Here is a 21081-nt window from a genome sequence, read left to right as displayed (position 1 = left end):
TGCAGATGATCTTCCTCCCATTGACTGTTACTTATTGACACATGGTCAGCAATAATGGTGCCTTTACTCTCTCTCTCTCTCTCTCTCTCTCTCTTTCTCTCTCTCTCTTCGTGGCTTAAGAGACAGGAAAAAGTGCATTATCTTATTCATGTTTAGATCCCTCTCAGGTCGCATTGTTGGAGGTGTCTGGTGGTTCTTCACGCTCATCATTATTTCATCCTACACTGCTAACCTCGCTGCTTTCTTGACTGTTGAGCGAATGGTCTCACCCATAGAAAGTGCAGAAGACCTTGCCAAACAAACTGAGATTGCTTATGGGACACTGGACTCAGGGTCAACCAAAGAGTTCTTCAGAGTAAGTCGGCATATCAATTAGAGCATCTCTCCCTACCAATTACTCTTATAAGATGCTTGGAAGTGTGAAATAATGTTGCTTTGCAACTATGTGTAATATAGTTTGTAATTCCTGCAATACTTTAGCTGTATTTTTATCCCCACAAGACCATTTGTTGGAGTTTTCAGTTGTTTTAATTTGTGGAAAGCTTATTGATCCTGTCACATGGGCAAAAGAGGTGCCTGGGGGGATGCTGAAGCCCGTGATAATTAAAGCAGCATTGTACTATTGATTCATCTCAAGCTACAGTACTGATGTGCAGCATTGAAAGCCTGTGATGGTAATATGGAGTCTTGCGGGTTTTGCTTCTGCTTATGGATTTGGCTGTGTGAGTTTTGCTTTAGGGTCTATGGGGGGTGGGCAGGAAATGCATTTTTTAATATGCTGACTTTCAGATGGATAATAAAGAGAAAATTTAACTCAAGGGGATGTGGTTGGACCATTAGAAAATAGCCTAAATAGCCATTCATTTGTCTGTGCTGTCTCTATTGATTACTTCATTTTCATTTGCTTTCCTGCGTTAGTGTATGTAATACTCATCATTCGCCAGCTGGCAAACAGGGAGCCTAGGCATCACAAGGAGTACATGATAAGCAGTCCCTCCTGCTTTATTCCATGTGTCTAGCAGATGAAAGTTAAGCTCATCTGACTGAAGTGAGTTTAGTGTTTCAACACAGCCCTGAATAAATGCTGTGAGACAGTAATCCTTCTGTGAAAACTACACAGTTTAAGGTCTTCATTTATCTGAAATGTGGAGATTAAGGCATTATTAGAAGTCAGGAAGATGGAGTGATAATTTCTTATTGCCTAATTGAAAGGAGACTGTTCTTTGTTAGGTACTCCCACGCACCTTAACTGTTTTTAATTTGGTCAAACTGAACTCAGTGAACCATTAACAAAATATTGCATGGGATTTGTGAACTACAGACAATATCAATTCAAGGGCAGCTTCTGAGAGATCCCCAAAAGCTTTGTAGTGAAATAACCTTTTTATTGTGACAGGTATACCCACAGAAGAGCTTGCCAATCTGTTCTATTAGCTGTAAAAAGGTGACTTACAAGATATACTTAACAAACATGTTTGACCTTCACATCATGGAACTGATCAAGGAGTTCAGTTTAACCTCGTTTTCTGGCTTTCTTCTGTAGACACTGGAGAAAGAAAAGCAGCCCTATGCATTCTGTATGGGACGTGTGTTATGATGAAATAAATCTCACATTAATGTATCTGCCTCTGTGTGGACTCTAAAGGTATCCCACTCAAATGGCTAGGGTGCTTGGTACCTCATTTTTAATGAATACAGTTCACTGACAAGTTTCTAACTACACCTGCCGCCTTCTATATCCAGAGTGTTGGTATACACAATGTGATTCTACAGATGCTCTCTGGGAGCTTTATTTTATATCCCAAGTGGTAGAAACTCAGCTCGTGGTCCCTAGAAGTCCTAATTTCATACCAGATGTCTACAAAAATGGTGACATCATATTAGATATAGGAGGTTTTTTTCTGAGAATTGAAATGTGTTGGTACTGAGATGGCCAGATTTCCTATTTTCTTCAAAAGAGTATAGTCCCTCATACTCATTATTTATATTCACCTATAATTAATTCTGGACATTCCAGTTTCAGTCCATCATAAGTTGAGGTGGTAACCACAGTATATGGGTACAAATAATACTTTCAACCACAGTGAAGCTGTGGTAATACTTAAAAACATGATGCTGATGACCAGGCAGTTTTATGTGACTGGATTTATTAACTTGTTGCATTTTCAAGAGTATCCAGTGCTTGCGATTTTTTTTAGGTGATGATGCAAAAATTAATTCCCAAAGAAATAGCGAAGAACAAAGGAATGGAGTTGTTTTCTTAAGAGTTTCAGAACACTTGCACAAACCATTGTTTTGAAGAAATGAGGTCAGGTATTTTGATGCAGAAACAATATTGGTCACAAAAATTTCATGATTCTTTTAAATCATCCTGTAAACACAGAAACTTTTTGTTTTGAATCAATATGCAAGATCTCTTCTTAAAGAGAAGACACGATAATGAAGTAACAATGTCTGTAATGACAGCCTTTTCTCTTCAATTTTAAAGGGTTAAGGGAAAAAAAAAGAAAATCAATGCTCCTCTTTTAATTTTTTCCTTTCTTTCAAAATACAGAGGGAAACATTAAAAGTAACTGCAAATACTAAATATTGTTGCATATGCAAAATTTTCAGTTTATCAAGATTTGAACTGTGTTGATCATTTTTTAAAAAATGGTGCAATTGAGGCCCTCTTATCAAATGATTTTTAATTTCTGCCACAGTATAGCAATTCTTAATGATATTGTATGTGCTATTTCTAAAAATACTTTTCACAAAGCAGGGACAAAGATAAAGTATCAACAGACAATATTTGCATAAACACTGTTTGCATAATACATAAATTAAGACCTAGCCTGAAACAATAGCACAAGAAGACTTGTGTGCCAAGTCTAACATTTTGTGGTTTTGGAAGCAATCATCTTCATTTTTTGGTATTAGAATCATATGTCAGTGGTGATTATCTGGCTGAAGATGAGCCTTCAGAATGTTTTCTCATCATTTGGTGATTTCTGATGAAAATGTCAGGAACTCTGAACACCTATTCAGTCTGCTTTGATCTAGACTGAAAACAGAAAAAGGAAAATCATTTTAAAGCCAACATAAAGAAAAAGAAGACTTTGACACTCTTAGCTATTTACTCTTATTTTCTGGTTTAGATGCAATGAGAGTTGTATTTTCCAAGCAGCTTGCTCAAGTAGTCAGTTTTAGCACTCTTACTTAGCAAAGCCGAAAATGAAAATTATACCAGCTTGGCTGTGTGCAGGGGAAAGCTGCCATATTTTCTCATAAGATAATAAGAAATATTTATTGGTTCACTCTTCAATTTTCACTCTGAGTTGACATGTAGAAATTGAATGTTAACAAATGAAATTTTGGGAAAGGAAAATGTTCTTACTTGGATAAGTTTCTTACTTAGAAAAGATGCTTTGTTACACTTTCCATATTTTTTCTCTTTTGATAGGCAAAGGAAATTAGATCCTAAAAAAAAAATTCAAATATTTCAATGCAGCCTTTTTCAAATGATTTAGGATATTGTTTCCTCTTACTAATCGTGCCCTGTTTTATGTACTGCATGACTTTAGTTTTAAATGAAAGTGACTATTATTTGTTTACTTTATAAAGAATTCGATGTAAGGGATGTTAAGATGCAAGAAATGTTTGGAAGTGAAGGCAGACAAAGGCAAGAAAATATTCTTGAAATTATGACTGATTCATTACTGCTCTCTTCCATTTTTTTCTTTCTATAAATTTAAATCAATCAGTGTAAAAAAAGAATGCATTAGTGGCTTAGTTTATGCTTTGCTTCCAGTCACTAAATGAAAAGTAGCTGTGACTAAAGTGGAAAGAAATGGTGACAAAGCAGGATATGACTATGGACATGCACAGCTGTTGTTGATTTAAATTTTATTATATTGGACAGAAAGATAAAATTATGCGTATAGACAAACCAAAAAAAAGCAAGGAGAATTTATGATGTTCTGCTATATGGTATTCTTATTGAACATTTCTGTTAAATGCCACTCCTTTTCAAGACAAACTTATGTTCTTAACAAATTATTTTCTAAGCAATAGTACAATCATTCAGTAATTGGTAAAAAGAAGTGCTTCAGAGAAATTATTCTCACCTATACAAAGGCTCAGTTCCAGGCTTTTTAAAGCCATTGTCAATTTAAATAATATCTACATTACAGGATTTGGAATTTGTTTAAATATTCTAAGCCCCTTTGTTTTGAGGCTTTATAATAATGGATATTTTCGTGGAGTGCTCACACAGTGTGGGAACAAGCTCACAGACCAAATCTTGCTTAGCTGGAAACTCCCGTTGACTCAAATAAAAGCTGATTTGAGCATTAGGTTAAAAAGTACTTCTTGCAGCATGCATAAGAGAAGACAAGTGCCATCTGTTATTATAAAAACACTGTGTAGCGTTTAGCTGACACACTGCTGGTTTGCATGTATATATTCCTATTGCTGGAGGAAGCAAAGGAGTTGTTGGGTGAATCTAATGAGCATGGGAAACTTCTCAGTTTTTTCTGACAGCATTTCCTTAATTTCTTTCCATGTAAATTTTTATTTGTTTTTATTTTTTATTAATAACTTTTTTTTTTGCCTAAGTATTCACCTGTAGTTACACCATGCATTCCCAGACAGGAAAATTTCCAACTAATGCGCTCTAAGCCAAGAATTCTTGCTCATTCTTTGAGCAAGTGCATTTTTTACTCAGTTACTGGCTGCATCAGAGTGTTTAAAATAAATCCACTGATACTGCATTTCTAAAATCATATCAAATTATTTAAGATAAATGCTTAGGGCATTCCACTGCCTTTAATAGCATATTTGGTCCAATTTGCTGTTTCCATCTTTTATTGTGAACCATGTCTTCAAATATTGTGTAGCCTTTCTGAATGTAAATTGAATGAATTCTGAACTCTGAATTATGAAAGCAGAAATCGTACTTAAACTATTTTAGGTCTGTTGGTGAGAGAAATGCTTGAAGATTCAGCTCAGTATTTATGGGGATATTATTTTACTGTTTCTCTTTACCATACATCTCTTTTGTGGATATCTGTTTCATATATAATTCCCTAAAACACAGTTTACAATACTTTGACTGTGTGAACTGCCTTTATCTAACAGTAAATTCAGCTTTGCAGGTTTTTTTGACTGCTAGAGGCTAGCTGAACTTAAAAATAATCTCACATTATAGTATTGATACTGTTATTTCTTGTTTCTTTTAAAATAATCATGGAATTAAAATTAAATCCTTGTCCAAGATTTCCCCAACCTCCGTTGTCTGAAAAATTAAGTGTGATTGATTTTATTTGAGCAGTGCCATTCTGAAATGTTGCAACATTCTTTTCTTCTAACTTCTTTTTGATTTTCTCCAGAGATCAAAAATAGCAGTGTATGAAAAGATGTGGACCTACATGAAATCAGCTGAGCCATCAGTGTTCACTAGGACTACTGCAGAGGGAGTAGCTCGTGTCCGCAAATCCAAGGGCAAGTTTGCCTTCCTGCTGGAGTCCACCATGAATGAATACATTGAGCAACGAAAGCCATGTGACACCATGAAAGTGGGAGGAAATCTGGATTCGAAAGGCTATGGCGTAGCCACACCGAAGGGTTCTCCATTAAGGTGGGTGGAATAGTATAACAATATAAAATGTGTTGTTATAGTATTCCACCTTCCCTGATGTCCCTGATATAGCTCTTTTTGTTTTGTGTGTGAACATGGTATGTTATTTTTCTTTTCTTCCATTTCATTTTTTTTTGATCAACAAAGGTAACCATTTCTAATTGCAATATGGATTTAGCAGCTCTAGTTGGTATATCTTTCAAGGCCATATAAAAACCAAACTGGTTGAACACTAGCTACTTGAAGTCAGCCTCGATAAAATTAACATCAGTTATTCTATTTCATCAGCTTTTTTCACCAAATTCAACCCTTTATAGCAGTATTATGCCTACATTATCTGCATCAGTATCTGCATCAATAATATGCCTACATTTCATGTTTTGTTTATTGATCCGGGCTGCTAATTTCTGAGTAAGAAGCTGCCTGTAACATCTTTTTTTCAAATGTCCTCACTTGGAGGCAATTAGTCCTTCATTAAAGTAACTTCATTAAAGCACTTTTTGTTAAAGCACCTTCTTATTTAGAAAATCAAAGTTTGTGTTTCTAGCATTATGCATTTCAGTACTGCCTTCAAACTCACCAGTATTTTCTTTATCATGGTATCAGATGCATTCAGTCAAGTAGGAGAGGTTTTGATTCAGAGGTAGAATATCATTTGCTTTTCATTCAAATTATTGGGGGACACAAGTCAAGGTACTAGCTCTGTGTTAAAATTGTCAGTGTTTACCATTCTGATGTCTTTAAGGCAAACTTAAAGTTGCCTTTTTCCTCTGGTAGATTTGCCATCTTTCTTCAAATCAAAAGAATGACTAGCAAATCAAGGGAGTGTGGCCTGTGGAGTCTGACAGTGCGTGTGGGTGGGGGAAAGGGAATGGCCTGCTGAAGCAGTCAGCACCCGACTCCTCACATTTGTGCTTATGATAAGGGATTATGATGTGAAATAGATTCACAAAGGGGAGGAATTAGGTTTAAGGGAGGAGTTGCAAATGCAGATGGAGCCCTAGTTCTGGAGGAAATAACTAAGGAGGTATCTGTCTACATCTGTGACTGCAGAGGAGACATCATCACCACTATGCAGATAACTAGACTCACTCGTAACTCATCAGTTTGACTTGCACATAATACCACAAACCTCAATAGCTGTAACTGTATTACAGGGTTGGTAACAGGAGTATCATCAGAATCATTTACATCCACAACAAAAGAACATTTGTATGTGCAGGGGAAAATCAGGCCAGTTGTTTCAGTGATTGAATATGAATTTTTGGTCCTTAACATTCAGTACACCTTAGATTTAAAAACTGTCATCTTCACTGCTGAATGAAGTAGTAAGAGAACATAAGAAGGTGAGAAAGGGAAGATGATAACAGTAAAATAATAGTTATATAGAAAAGCATGTCCAGAACTCATGGAGTTGTTGAAGGTAGAAGGCAGTGATAATAGGAGAGGCTGACCTATTATCTGGGTATATTTTCAAAGCACTTGTGTTTTTTATTTTATATTTCTGATAGACTTCTATCTCCTTCTCAGTGTTTTAGGCAACATAAGAGTGGTAGGCAGCACTGTAGTTTAGTGGAGCTACTTTCCCGTAGTAAGGAAATGCCCATTGCTGACAGTCATGCTTTACTGTGCCAAAGCTAGGGCAGACTTTTTAAGAGTCACTGTGGCTGCTGTCATATATGTCCTAGCAGTGGGCTGTTTGCTTTAAGCATGCCTTATGGTGTTCTTTAGTCCCTATCCCTTTTTCTGCAGTGTTCAATACCAATGACAAGAGACAGCCTGTTATAATGAGCACTAGTAGCCAGTGGAAGTTATGTCAAATTTGGGCTTATTTCAGGTTTGTTCAGTTGGCTAGATAAAAATATCTAGGAGTAATGGGGATGAGGCGTAAAGCAGTTAGAAGTAAGAGGACCTAGTAGGACTGTTTAATAAGAACAGAGAGGAAGAGCACAACTGTGATTTTAAGGATCCAGTGTGAAATTCTGGTTCCATCCCATCTAAAGACCAAGCTCCCAAATGTTTCAGTGAGGCCACAGTTCGGTCTAACTTGGAGTCAGCAACTATCATGAGGTTGATGTGATCAAAAGCATGTAGTTTTTCCACATCCTGGCTACAAATGTGGTTCAAAAAAGGAGAATAGGGTAAATCATACCAAAAATCAAAATCCTACCCAATTGAAAATTGGACCAAATCTTCTTTCAAGCTGTCTCGACTGGCTGTCCGTGTCCATGCCCATGCCTTTCCTGAGCCTTTCTTTCACATGTGCTAAGCTGCTTGTTCTCCTTCTGCACCCCATTCCCTCTCCAGCCCCAGTGACAAAAAAGCAGTGCTGCTTACCTACTAAAAACATTAAGCAACACACTTAATGTTCTGGATAAAAATAGCGAACAAGCAATACCTCACATTCATACCGCCTCTTCCATGTATGTGTATAGAGACTAGCACTTGCTGAAGAGAGGAAAAGCTTCGTCCCCCTGTGCTTTTGAACAGAAAAGACCTGTAAATGTTAACTGCATGTTTCAGTATTTTCTGAAATGTTTAAATTTTAGAATATGCTGCTTTTGCTATTTTGACTGCGTCCCACATGGTAGTGTTTCTGTCACTGATCAGATGACTTATGTAACTGCTGCCTGTGCAGATAATTGCAAATATTGAACATGCAGTTTTAAATCCATGAAGGGCAGGCTAGCTAAGCTCATTACATAAATTAGTCAAAAGACATAATTTGCTATGGGAGTTGTAAATTCTATGTTTTATTTAATAATCATAATTTCCTGTTTGAGTTATATGTAGACCACAAATTGCTTGATGTAGTTCACAAATAATTACAAGTAGCATATAAATGCTAAACATTCATAGTCTATTCTTGGTCTGTTCAGGACTAGGGAAAAGTAACAGTTTTTCCAAATGAATTGTTCATATTGAATTATTCATTAAACTGTTTGAACACCTATTTCATTAGAAGTATTTTAGTCTTAGTCCTCCTCCTATTTACAATTATTATAAATCAGGAGTTTTTTCCCTGAAAATGTAGTAACAGCTGAATAAAACTCATGTGAGTTGAGAACCAGGCCATGTATTTTCACAGATCTAACTGACAGAAAGTGGGATGATTCTTTCTGTAGCATAGGATTAGCGATGGTTCCTGCCATCACATCACCGGTCTCATGTTCATTACAAAACACATACCCATTACTTCGCTCATACAGATGAAATCCACCTGTCAGAGCGATCCAGGGACTGGTCTCTCTGTTGCTCATGACTGTACACATGAGCAGGGTCGTGGATTTTAATTTTGAAACTCTTCCTTATTGGCTTCCATGCTACACTCCTGCAGTGTTCAACCAGTACCTATTGGCTAATTGAAATACTTTATTCTCAGTGCTGGTGCAGTATTAGGATTCATGCATATCACTGGATGGAGGAGAATGGGAAATGCCTGATGTGTGTTTCTTTTATGCCCACCAGGCAGTACCACCTCACACATCATGTGTGTCTCCTTCTTTCCTTCCTTTTCAGTGATATTCATTTCTATATCATGTAAAAGACTAATGTGTTTGAGAAGGAATTTGTGATTGAGGGCAAAGGCTCTCATCACAAAAAAGATTGAGTTTCCTTCATGGCAGTACCCAACTGTTCTTACTGTTTCCTCCTCTTAAAACGGTAGGTATCCTTCCAAAGCTACTGTGTAGTATTCAATGTGAATTAATGAGTTTTTTCTTCAAAGGTGGTGTTTTCAAAGGTGGTTAAGAGAGTGCTGCTTGTCTGCTTAGCAAGACCTGCCTTTTTAAATGTGTTGTTTATTAGAAGATGTTCTTGTGGCCAGACTTCTGGCCATTGTGGGTCACCCCTGGGTAATCTGCCTTGCCAGTTGCAGTAATCTGTGTTTCTAGAGAGTGACACCTGGAGATCTTGTACTACACAAATCCTGTGCCTTGCATGCCTCTGCTTTTCTGTTTTAGATATGTAGGCATCATAAACAAGTTTGAATAGTGAAGAACATGAAAGAGTTCTCCACTCTAGGAGGTAATGAGAAAGGAATTAAGGGCAATGTTGTCTTAAAGGTACACTAAAAACTTTTTCAACTTTTTGTACCTTGAAGCTGTTTGATGTAAAGGTGAATGACAGGTTGGGCTAAAAACTGAGGAGTTGTCTTTTATTCTGTTACTGTTTTGACATTTGGCTGCCCTATCCTGCAGCCAACAGTATGCAGCATGGATGAGTGAAACCTGCACAGGTCATAAGTGTCTAGTGAGACACTTTAAGCCCAGACAGATGAGAGTGGCAGGATTAGATCTAGACAAATAATAAAAAAACTGTTGTGAATAGATGCATCAATGTATTTTAGAAATTGGTGGTGTTTGTTCACCAACCTCATGAAATCCAGAGCTCTATTAAATTCCCGCTATTGGAACTACACTTAATGTTTTTATGTATGTGAATCTGGGGTTCTATATTCCATTCAAGTCTCTATTCCTTTTATGTAGTAAAGGAATAACTCCAGTTTGACTTTAGGAGGATTTTATTATGTTCTGAAGAGGGAAGCAAAAAGGTCCACGTGGTCATATCTGCTGAGTTTTTGTAGTGTGACAACTGATGACATGAACTGACTCCACACTGCCTAAGGTGCTTGTTCTTCATCCATTCTTTACTGTGTTTAACATAAGGTGAGCAATGTGGGCAGTGCATCAGTGAAGCAGGTGTTGCAGATATAACTTTCTGATCATATAACCTCTATAACCTAGCATCTTGATCTCAGTGGCTTCATCTAGTCCTTTTTTTCGTGATGTAAATCTCAGGAAAATTTCCATTCCTTTATTGCTTCATTTCAATGTGGTACTACAGCTGGCAATGTTACTTTTGCTTTTCACAGATATATCTAGTATGGTTCCTTAGAAATGTAGAGTCAAAAGAAAACTTATTTCAGTAATGCGTGCTCTTTCATACAAAATTTTGGCAGATCTTACCTAGAATGGGATATTCCTTTTTTTGTTTGTTTGTTTGGAAATTATATTCCCTATTCTTTTTTTCATTATCTGAAACAAGCTTGGGAAAATAACAATAAATCTGATAGTATAGTTTCTTCTAATGGGACAATGAAACTTTTTATCAAGTGTTGTCCTTGATGTTTTTGGAGACCAGAATATAAGGAGTTTATTGTGGAAGGAATTCCCAGATCATCATTCACTGACAAATCTGTTTATTGTGAATTTAATATATTATTCTGAGATATACCCCAGTTCTCATTTTACCTGAATTTTTAGATCAGTGAGCTGGTAATTCACACCAAGCTCTGTAGGAAAACAGAGTCATGACACAGTAGTCATCTATAAGGATAGATAAAAATCTTTCCCCCAAAATTTCTTGCATGCTCTAGTCTCTTATGCTTTTTATAAAACTGGATTTGTGTGTACAAAAGAATGGTTATGATATTCACAGATTGCCTCTAAGTAAAACTAGGAAAAAGTGTTTGAGCTGACCACCAATTTTTTTAGAGTCAACATTTATTTACTACAGAGGACTTCTTCCACTGTTGCGTTTCAATGGTTTTGTACTGCAGAAATCCATGAATCTTCACAGAGATAGACTTTTTCCATGAGTGAAGCTTCCTGTACAAGTTACCTTGTATCATAAAGGAAGACTTTCCCTGGACCACCCTTCAGTGTACCCTATGTTGTTCAGTTTTTGAAGGTCTTCATAGATTTTTTTAATTTTTAACTAATATTGTTGATATATCTATCCTAGTTTTTTGTGTTTCTATGTATCTGGGCTGCATTCTTCACTCGGTTATGTGTTCCTGTTTCTAGAAAGGTACAGAAACGGGCAAAGGTAATGTATCCTTAGGTTTTCATGGTGAGGTCTGTGGCCTCATTTTTGAGCATTGTTCTGGCAATTCAGGGAAGAATGGGTATTTCCTCTGCTGGTTAGCTGTCCTCTGGTTGGCAACACTGGTGTCCAAAGACCTCCCCAGATCATTCTGAAGACAAGCAACCTTCACAGTGAGGAGAGATGCAGAGGAAGCAGGTTTGATTTTTTCATGTTTCTCTTCTCCTGCCAGCATAGCTGGTCTTGCCCTTGATCAGTGTGTTATGCACAGAGGCAATCATTTCAGCAAAGCACCTAGAAGCTATTTATTTATATATGATGTAGAGAAGATATGGAGATAACTGGTGAATAATTGAAGTTTGACAATTGAAATGAGTGATATGAAATTACTGAGTTTGACTTTTACTCTTTTGAAGCAAGGGCCACTGGAGGAGAAAAAAAATCCCTGCATAGTATGAGGTGGTCTGTTAATCTTTAAAAGAACAGGATTTCAGTCAGCTTACCAATATTTTACAAGGTCATTTCTTTCTGTGATACAAAATTATTTGAAAACTAGAATGGGATCTGTAACATTTTATACATATGTAAACATTATCCTGTTTGACTGATGGTGTAGATCGTACTGTATGACTTCACATAATATTTTTCCCTTCACTGTAGGCATAACAAGGCTTGACTTACCACCTCATTACCATTCAATGTCAGAGCTTATAGCTGAGATTTTTTTCAGGCAGGTCAGATCCTTCAGAACTTGTTGGGTTTTCTATCAGCTAAAAATAATATTTACTAGGTAAAAAGGCAGAGATGGGGTTGCTGCTTAGCAAGGAATATAAAAGTCAGGGGTCAAAAGAAGATCAGTGAAGAGAGAGCCTGATAATGAATGTTAGCAAGTTGTTCTTTCAGCTGAGGCTGGGAGGCATACTAGTTTCGGTTACGTGGATTATTTCTGTCTAAAAACATAGTATCTATTTTAAAAGTAAAAATAAAGCCTTGAGAACAGAGATTAGAATCCAAGCTTGCTCTTTTCCCCAGTGATATCTATTGGATTAATTTAGTAATTTTCAATCAAGATAAGGGTCTTTCCCATGGAAAAAAAATGCTATAGAAAAAGAAGAAAATTTGATGATGGCTAATGAGATCCATTGCAAGATGTGCAAGCAAATGTATTTAGGCAAAATCTGCTACTTGAAAGAGTTTCGCCCTTTCTTGGAATCTTTACATATAGAGGAAGTAAATTGCAGGATTTAAGTCACCAAGTTGCAGTGAAGAGCACTGCTGTTGAGATAATTTCTGATATTTGTATCTTTGGAAGAAAACAACCCATTAGTGTCCATGATGCTGTACTCGATGAATTTTCTCTGACCTGAGGGGAAAAAAAATCACTGTGTCTTTTAAGTACTTCAAAGAGCCATCTCTGACCTGCCTTGCCTCACAGAGCCTATTTCTTCATTGCCACTAGCAGGAAGTTTTCACCCTCAGACTTCAGGGATGATTCATAATTGAACAAAGCTCTCTGTGGATTGGAGAAAGCAAAAGCCACAGGAATTTGTTCTGCTGCTTCTTCTGTTTTCCTACACTACAAATGACACTAGAAGCAACTGATGGAAGGCAAAGCTTTTCCAAGAAGATCAGCTCCCATTTTGGTCACACAGTCACATTCTGGTGCCTTTCTGGTAGTATCATCCTGCTCCTTATTCCAGGGAAAGTCCTGAGATTTTAGAACAGTTTTGAAATGAGGTGCTTCTGAGCAGAAGAAAACAGCAGTAAACTATTGCTTAGAACAACAGTTTTTTTATCTAAATATTTCAATGGCAATGGGTATTTTTAAATTAGCAGTATAATCAGTATAAAAGGTGAAATTATCATTCTGTTTTTTCAGCTTTACTATGGGCCACTCTGTGGTAGTCAGCACCAGGACAAGTTGAATAACGGGCTTGTTTTCTACAATCAGAAAGAAATGAAGGCATAAAAAAAAATTACAGTTCTTTTCTTGTTTTTCTGTTTCAGAAATATTTGAATGCAAACAGGATAGGAGCTTCACAATATCAAAGTTATCCAAATGAAATTTGTCAGACTGTTTCTCTGACAAGTAAAAAGGGGCATATGTTTAAGTATAACCAATGAACTTCCCTCAAACTATCAGCGAAAGCCAGTATGTCTCAAAAGTACTGATGCCATTGTTGTGCATATGTCTTACTGATTTTCTGGACATTTGCCAACATTTGATAAGCGTTAACCCCCAGCATATGCCAGTGGGATACAAAAAGGTTATGGTTGTTTCCAATCTATAGATCCTCTGAGAAACAAACGCCGCTTCTTGGCACTTCACAAATAATTTTCTCCTACCCTTTTCCCTGCCATTTCCCCAATCCCCTGTAAAGCATCTCAGCAGAGGGCAAGATGCAGCCCTTTATGTTTTAACAATGCAGCTTGTTATTATTTCTCTGTTTTCTTTTCATTACAACTCTCTGGCTGTTTACGTGTCAATTCCCAGGAAACTGCCCTTTGAAGTTGATGGTACAGTTCCTGACAAGTAAAAGGCCTATCCCACTAAGATAATAATTGTTCAGGTAAATTGTAGGTAGACTAAAGCAAGGGAGCAGGCCACTGAAAGGCATCTCAGCAACTCATAACAATACCTCCTGTGGAAATGACATTTGGGGAACAAATAGCACCTGAAAAACAGTTTGTAGTAAATCTGTGTGGTAGCTGCAAACTGCCCACTTCCAACTGACAGTAAGTACTAGATGGACTCCAAGAGACATAAAATGGCCATTTAGTCTTTAGGCAGCCTTGATTCTTGTGAGAAATCCAAAAGTAGGGAGAAAAGTTTTTGTTTTCTTTCTCACAGTTTCTTTGAGCTAAGAACAGTATCTCAGACTGGCACACTGTGTGACAGAGTAGGCATTATGGACTGAACATCCCAGAACAAAAGATGAAAAGACGTTGACAGCATAAAACAAGATTCAGAAGTTTTAATATATAATTTAAGCTTCTGTGTGTCTTGGCAAAACAATTGTAAAATGCAGTTGTTTCCTATCATCAAAATGTTCTCAAGGTGCTCAGGTTCCAGATAAAAATGGCCATATGTGCATCTCACTGAACAGTACAAGTTTAAAGTGTGTTTGATAAAATGATGACTTGTGGTCGATCAGTAACTATCTCTAGATATCCTTAGCTCAAATCTCTGTATTTTTATAATTCAATATTTTACTCCATTTTCTGCCTGCCTTCCTCTGCTTCCCATTCCAACTAAGTCGCTGAGTGAGAACTTAAACATGAAAAAGGATTTAGCTCCTATTTAACTATATCTTTTACCAACTCACATGATGCTGAACAATGTTGTGTGCTCTTTTGTTGAGAGAGACTCTCTTTTAACAGTTTTTGGCAGGATTGGCAGTTTTCTGTCAAGGTTTGGCTACAATTTTTCCTGCAGTTTTTTATAGCCAAAAGTCAACTTTATAAAAGTTATCCAAGCCTGACCTGATACAGAGATCTATTTTATTGTTATACTTCAGTTATTTCTTTCTGCTCTAAAAGAACACATAAAAATAATAATCTGCCTCCAGCACTCAAGGAAAATAGAGCTTTTTTATTATTTTTTCCCACACACATGGGCAAAAATAGTATGTGTGCACAGGAAGATCCAGATCCCTTGCATCTTCCATTACTAGCAGCAGGGCTGAATGAGGCCTGCAGCCCATCTGTTACCTTCAGAATAGGTTTTCTCTGTATATAATTACACATCAGGCTCTTTCCAATCTGTTGCTTATATGGTTCCACTTAGTGCAGCCCAAATTTGTAACTGTGTCTTTAGAGAGGCTTTTAAAACATTTAGAATTAGATGTTTGGCTTTCTTGGTATGGATGCAGGCATCTGATTTTGAACACAGCAGCATTTTATGCAGTGTCATTTGTGTGATTCAGATCTATTTTGGATCTTAAAACTCTTGAGCCTACAGAAAAATTCACAGGATATAATTGTTTCCTACAGAATATCTCAACCTTTTCTAGATAACCCAAATCATCTATATTTCATGTGCCTAAATGCAAACATTATAGGCAATTTTTTAGGTTTTTACATTTTCAACCAAAATTTTGAATTTTAAGGTTTTCACAAAAACCTCTTTCTGCTTGCAACACAAAACATAAAGAGCTAGGTTTTAGTATAATACTCATTTCTTTATTGGTTTAAATAAAAAGATGATGTCCTGTGTGCAAAGCTGGGGGACCAACCCACATTCCAATGCTCTGTACTTACTAAGATCCATCTCCTCATGTTTTAGTCGGTATATGATACTATTTTAATTATATTCTATACCTGCTAATGATATTTTTTCCTTTAAAACCACATGAACACTTGACAATTAGTTGTGATTTTGCAGAGTTTAAATAATGCAAATTCAGGCTATGAAAGTGTAGTTAAAAGTGAACAGAAAGGCATCGCAGTTTCTTGAGGATTTAGGAATTTTTCCTGATCCAGTTAAATAAGCAAGCTGCTATTTTTGGCATCTCTTTTAGATAGTGGGCAATTACCCAAGTCAGTTTCCAATTAGAGTACTTTTAGTTCATTCAGTTTGTAGGCCACAAGATATTGTGGCATCAGATAAAGTAATTGCACACATTCCGACTACATCTAGAGCACTGCATCCTTTTTTTTTTTTTTGGCCTCCTCATTTAAGAAAAACATCAATAAATTGAACCAATTTCTTGGAAGATGATCAAGATGGAGCTGGATATGGAGCTGGAGCTGCTCTGGTGAGAAGAGGCTGGGGGATCTGGGCTTGTTCAGCCTGGAGCAGAGAGGGCTTTGGGGGTCCTAACAACAACCCACAGTTTCTATGGGGGAGGTCTTCACACAGATGGAGCCATACTCTTCACAGCAGTGTAGGGAAGGAAGGTAAGTGACAATGGGCGTAAAATGAAGTGGGAGAAGTTCAGACTGGATGTAAGGAGGAACTGTTTCCCCTGACTGCCTGAGGACAGTCTGACAGTGACACTATCTGCCCAAACAGGTTGTGCAGGGTTCATTCTTGGAATTTTACAAACTATGACTGGTTGAAGCCCTGAGCAGCTTGCTCTGTTCTCAAGACTGACCCTTGTGTGAGCAGGAGGTTGGACCAGACACCTCCTGAGGTGCTTTCCAGACCTCACTGTGCTATGATGCTTTTTTGACAATTATGGATATGAAAAGGATATCTTCAGCCATCACATTCAATCTTCTGGAGCTACAGGACTATTTGGAAAGTTGTAGTATCTTATGAAGAGTGATGTTCATGTTTTCTGCGTGGTAGAAGGTCATCTCCCCAACTAGTACAAAAGCTGCTTCTGACCTGGCTTTCCTAGCTTTAGTTGTGATTTCTGTGAACTAAAAGTCAAGCAGATTGTTCTCATCTGAATAAAGTTCTCATGCTGGAAAAGCAAAAGAGAGTGAAGTATCTGAACTCAGTGAAGTAAGTGACAGTGCTTCATATCTCTTCTTTGCCAGGGCAAAGGGAGCACCTAACTTCCTAAGCAGCTTTATACAACTTCTGAGCATGGACCTTTGTGGAACTCCTGAGTGGGGTCAAAATATGGAAGAATTTTTTTGTAATGGGAGTTAAAGCACTCAGGTTGGCTGTCTCCCACTTTTGGCAGGAAAAATTAGAAGTATCTTGTGGTTAAAGGCTGAGTTGAGGAAATATGCACAGAAGTGTAAGCTTAGCTCATCTATAGGAAGTGCTTGTGACTGGAAGACCAGAAGGATAAATTCTTTATGAACAGTTGTCTGAAAAGACCCCAAGATTTCTGAGAAACAATGAAGTATGGTTGGCTGAAGTCATGTCATAATTGTGAGCATAATTATGACCCTGCCCAGATTTCCTGGGAGTCTTGGAGGAGATCAGTTCACCTTCTCACTTCAAGGTTCACCTTTGCAAATCGAAGGTAGTGACCATTGCCTGTCAGCTTCAGAGGAATAGTGAAGATTAATAGCGTGGTGGATTTGTGCTGTGAATATCTGAAGTCCATTTCTCTTTCAGATGTTTGTATTATTATTTCAAATCCATGGAGGTATGTACCTCAGGACAAACACCATGGTAGATTTCTCAGTGTCTTTGGTCAAAGAAACTGTTTTGGAGAGAAAGCAATACAGAAATTGTAACTTCGACCAATGTCTTCTTAATGTGGTCTATGATCACATGTTTTGTGTTCCCTTTAGAAAGCAGTGGCAGAAATCTCCATCACCAGTGGACCCTACTCCATCTGGCCTTTTTTATTAAAAGTGGCATGTGGGCATGTGTCCAGGACAACAGCAATTACGTTATTTGGATCTCCATATCCACTGTGGAGATCTATTAGTACTTTCACTACCTTGTTTTCTTTGTGGCCTGGCTGCTTGTATTTGAAACATGAGTATTACTGTATTGCGATGGCTGTGCTTGGTCTGACTGGTCTGAGAGCTGCTGTATTTGCATTTCACAGAACGGTTGGGTTGAAAGGGATCCTAAAGATTATCTAGTTCCAACTGCCCTGCCATAGGCAGGGACACCTTTTACTAGACTAGGTGGTCTACTGGATGAGAATGAGTAGCGCATAGTAAAGTTCTGGTGGAACCATTGTATCAAACTGACTGTGGCCTTTACTTGCCCACCGTGAGCTGCAGTGTAGGGACACAGAGCTGTACAGAAAGGAACATGCTTCCATGCTGCAGGAAGGTGGAGAGTTTGCTGCTGTGTACATGGCTGTACCACTGGTGGCAACATTATATAGCTGGTTGCCAGAGGGATTAGATTGCCCTTGTGATCATTTCACCTGATCCTGGGCTGATGTTCATCTGGCTTCGGGTCATTTTAATTATCAGAACACTGACTATTGGACCGACCATCTCATCTGGTTGCTGGCACTGTTTATGTTTGTCTAAGCATATCAGATATTCCTCATTAACTTCTGCAATAATACTCAGACAGAAAGTCCTAGGAACTTTTCCAGCTAATCCCCTTTTTGGCTGCTGACCAAATAAGGCTTTATATGGCACAACTGTAATTGCTTCATTTGTATGGTATTGATCTGCCATTAGGCAAAACACGAGCCAGCATTTCACTAAGTCACAAGTTATGCAGTGCTCTTTATTGTTGCATTGCAGTTGCAGCTACAGTTCCCACGTGGGAAACGGCTCCCCGTATTTTTCTTTCAGCCTCTGATTCTAATTAAAGTAATGAACTTCAAAATGCTTGCATTATAATTAGACCAAAGCTTAAGAAACCATCTCTTAGCTGGAATCTTTCCATTTATTGCCTTCCTTATAGTTCTTTATGAAAAACATCTGTATGGAGTCAAAAAGAAGCATGTATATAATGTTACAGAAATCTCTCATGCCTCTTCTCAGTTTAAGTTCAGATCTAATAATAGTATGTCAACTGTGGAGATCTTGTGAATTAGTAGTTTGTTTCTGGCAACCATAAAAATCAAGCATCCATCCTGATTTCTGGTTGCCAATAGCTTCTGACATAGTGGCCATGTTTCGTTAATAACTTTGTGGACATCGATGTCAGTGGATGAATAACCTCAGAAGCAAACAGCAGTTTTCTCAGGTGGAGTTCCTTTCCTTACTAGGAAAAAATTAATGCATGAGCAGACTGCTTGTATTACAGCCATTTCAGCACTGTACAGAATGCTGATGGTATTTTGCTTTGCAGTCATTCCATGCTTCGTTCTCATTACGGTGAGACTAGGATTTGGTGGCTGAAAAGTCTAACCAGACAGGCAAAAGGTTGGTGCTCATTAGAAACAGAACCTAAGATAGTGGATTTGTCTCTAAAATAAAACATAGACATTAATAGAACTGTAGAACCATAGAATAGCTTGAGGGAAAGGGACCTTTAAGAGTCATCTAGTCCAACTCTCCTGCAATGTGCAGGGACTGAGCAGGTTGCTCAGAGCTCAGTCCAACCTGACCTGGAATGTTCCCAGGGATGAGGCACTTCTCTGGACAACCTGTTCAATGTTCCACCATCCTCATTGTAAGAAATATATTCCTTATGCCTAGTCTAAGTCTACTTTCTTCTAGTCTAAATCTGCCCTCCTTTAATCAAAAACCACTACTCCTTGTCTGGTTGCAACAGGCTGTACTAAAAACCTTTGTCGCCATGTTTCTTATTAGCCTCCTTTAAGTATTGAAAGGCCTCAGTAAGGTCTCCCTGGAGCCTAGTCTTCTCTAAGCTGAACAACTCCATCCGACTCCCTCAGCCAGTCCTCATGGGAGAGCAGCTCCATCCCTCTGAACATTTTTTTGGCCCCCCTCTGGACCCACTCCAGCATGTCTCTCCGGTGCTGAAGACCCTACAACTGGATGTAGTACTCACAGGAGCAGAGTAGAGGGGCAGAATCACCTTCTTTGACCTGCTGGCCATGCTTTTTTTTATGAATTAACTGAATTTGGCTATTCCATGAATTCCTGGGAACAGCAATGGTATTCATTTTCTTTTCCAAATGCAGCTGCTGGGAAGATGGCAGAAGTTTGTTTTTTCTCTCACCGTACTTGCTGTAGATACCTATGTCTCATTCACCCTGAAAGCAGATTAAATGCAATTTCTCCTTCTCTGAGGACATTTCAGGATAAAGGATTCAGCTAGGATAAAGGACTTCCATCACCTTTTATGGAGCATCATAAGCTGACAATTGAGGTAGTTTATGTTAAAGGCTTTCAGAGATGCTCAGTTGAGTGCCTTTACTTGTAGAAGTCACCCCATTGTGACTCCTGATGTTTTTCTGCCATTTCTGAATCTTAAACTGACATCTTGCACTAATCAGTTGCTGTTGTGAGATCCTGATGCTTTCAAGAAGGAAAATACAGCAACAAATCATAAGCAATAGAAAATAGGAGAAGATCATGTCAACTATAGCTCCACTTACCGGTATTATCATTGTGTGTTCATAAAGGTGAGATTCAGCCTAGCATAAATGAAAAATTGGAGAAATCTGATAGTGAAATCTCTTCAAATATTGCCAAATTTGAACCAGGCTCCAAAAATGCCAGATATGTTCAATACTGCATTAAAATCCTGGGTTTATTATTATACCCCGCTACCCACTGAATAGAGCATACATTTATATAGCACATTGAGATATATGGCTGCTTAGGAACCAGAAAACCTAGTTTTTGCATTTAATCCAACAGGATATTTTATTTTACATGATTTGTAGTGAGATTCAGCAATGAGTTCTCACTGCTTTTGGAGGTCACAGTAACATTTCTTCTGGGATAGGTGATTCAGCCTAGGGCTGGGTCTTCATGTGGATGAAAGCTGTGAAATGCTCAGTCAAATGTACAATATTTCTGCCACTGCTGGGACATGTTGAATGGGGTGAAAAATTAGAAGCTGCTCAAACAGCTGCCACCTGCTTTGTGCTGGAAGATTTTGATGTAGTAAAATCTTCCTCTGCGTAGGGTGGCCAGAGTCTGTGTTCTCAATAGGCTGTCTAGTAATCCATCAGAGATGTCAAATAGATTGAGATAAATATAAAGAAGGAACAACTTTTTAAGTTACAAGGAACCACACCATATTTCTATTCAATAAGCACTGAATTGCATTCGAAAAAGATTAATTTTCTTAGCCTCATTCTGGGTGGAAATAGTCACTTTGTGGCACCCAGAATCAT

The 21081-nt window shown here is 37.9% G+C and overlaps 1 protein-coding gene across 9 annotated transcripts in view; it reads left to right on the top strand.

Annotated features, from left to right (window-relative positions):
* GRIA4 (glutamate ionotropic receptor AMPA type subunit 4) overlaps positions 1–21081 on the top strand; it is a 223838-nt gene that overhangs the window by 175797 nt on the left and 26960 nt on the right. For all 9 annotated transcript variants that reach the window (XR_003533269.1, XM_027677327.1, XM_027677320.1 and 6 more), the window contains exons 12-13: positions 157–355; positions 5370–5617. Coding sequence is in view for 8 of the 9 variants with exons in the window: in XM_027677327.1 (XP_027533128.1) it covers positions 157–355; positions 5370–5617 (447 nt within the window). In the remaining variant the exon portion in view is untranslated. The remainder of the gene's footprint in view (positions 1–156; positions 356–5369; positions 5618–21081) is intronic.

Source organism: Neopelma chrysocephalum, unplaced genomic scaffold, assembly GCF_003984885.1.
Source record: "Neopelma chrysocephalum unplaced genomic scaffold, ASM398488v2 Primary Assembly neopelma1_43, whole genome shotgun sequence".
Classification (NCBI taxonomy): domain Eukaryota; kingdom Metazoa; phylum Chordata; class Aves; order Passeriformes; family Pipridae; genus Neopelma; species Neopelma chrysocephalum.
Note: the sequence above shows the minus strand (reverse complement) of the source record. Positions and strands in the feature narration are given on the sequence as shown.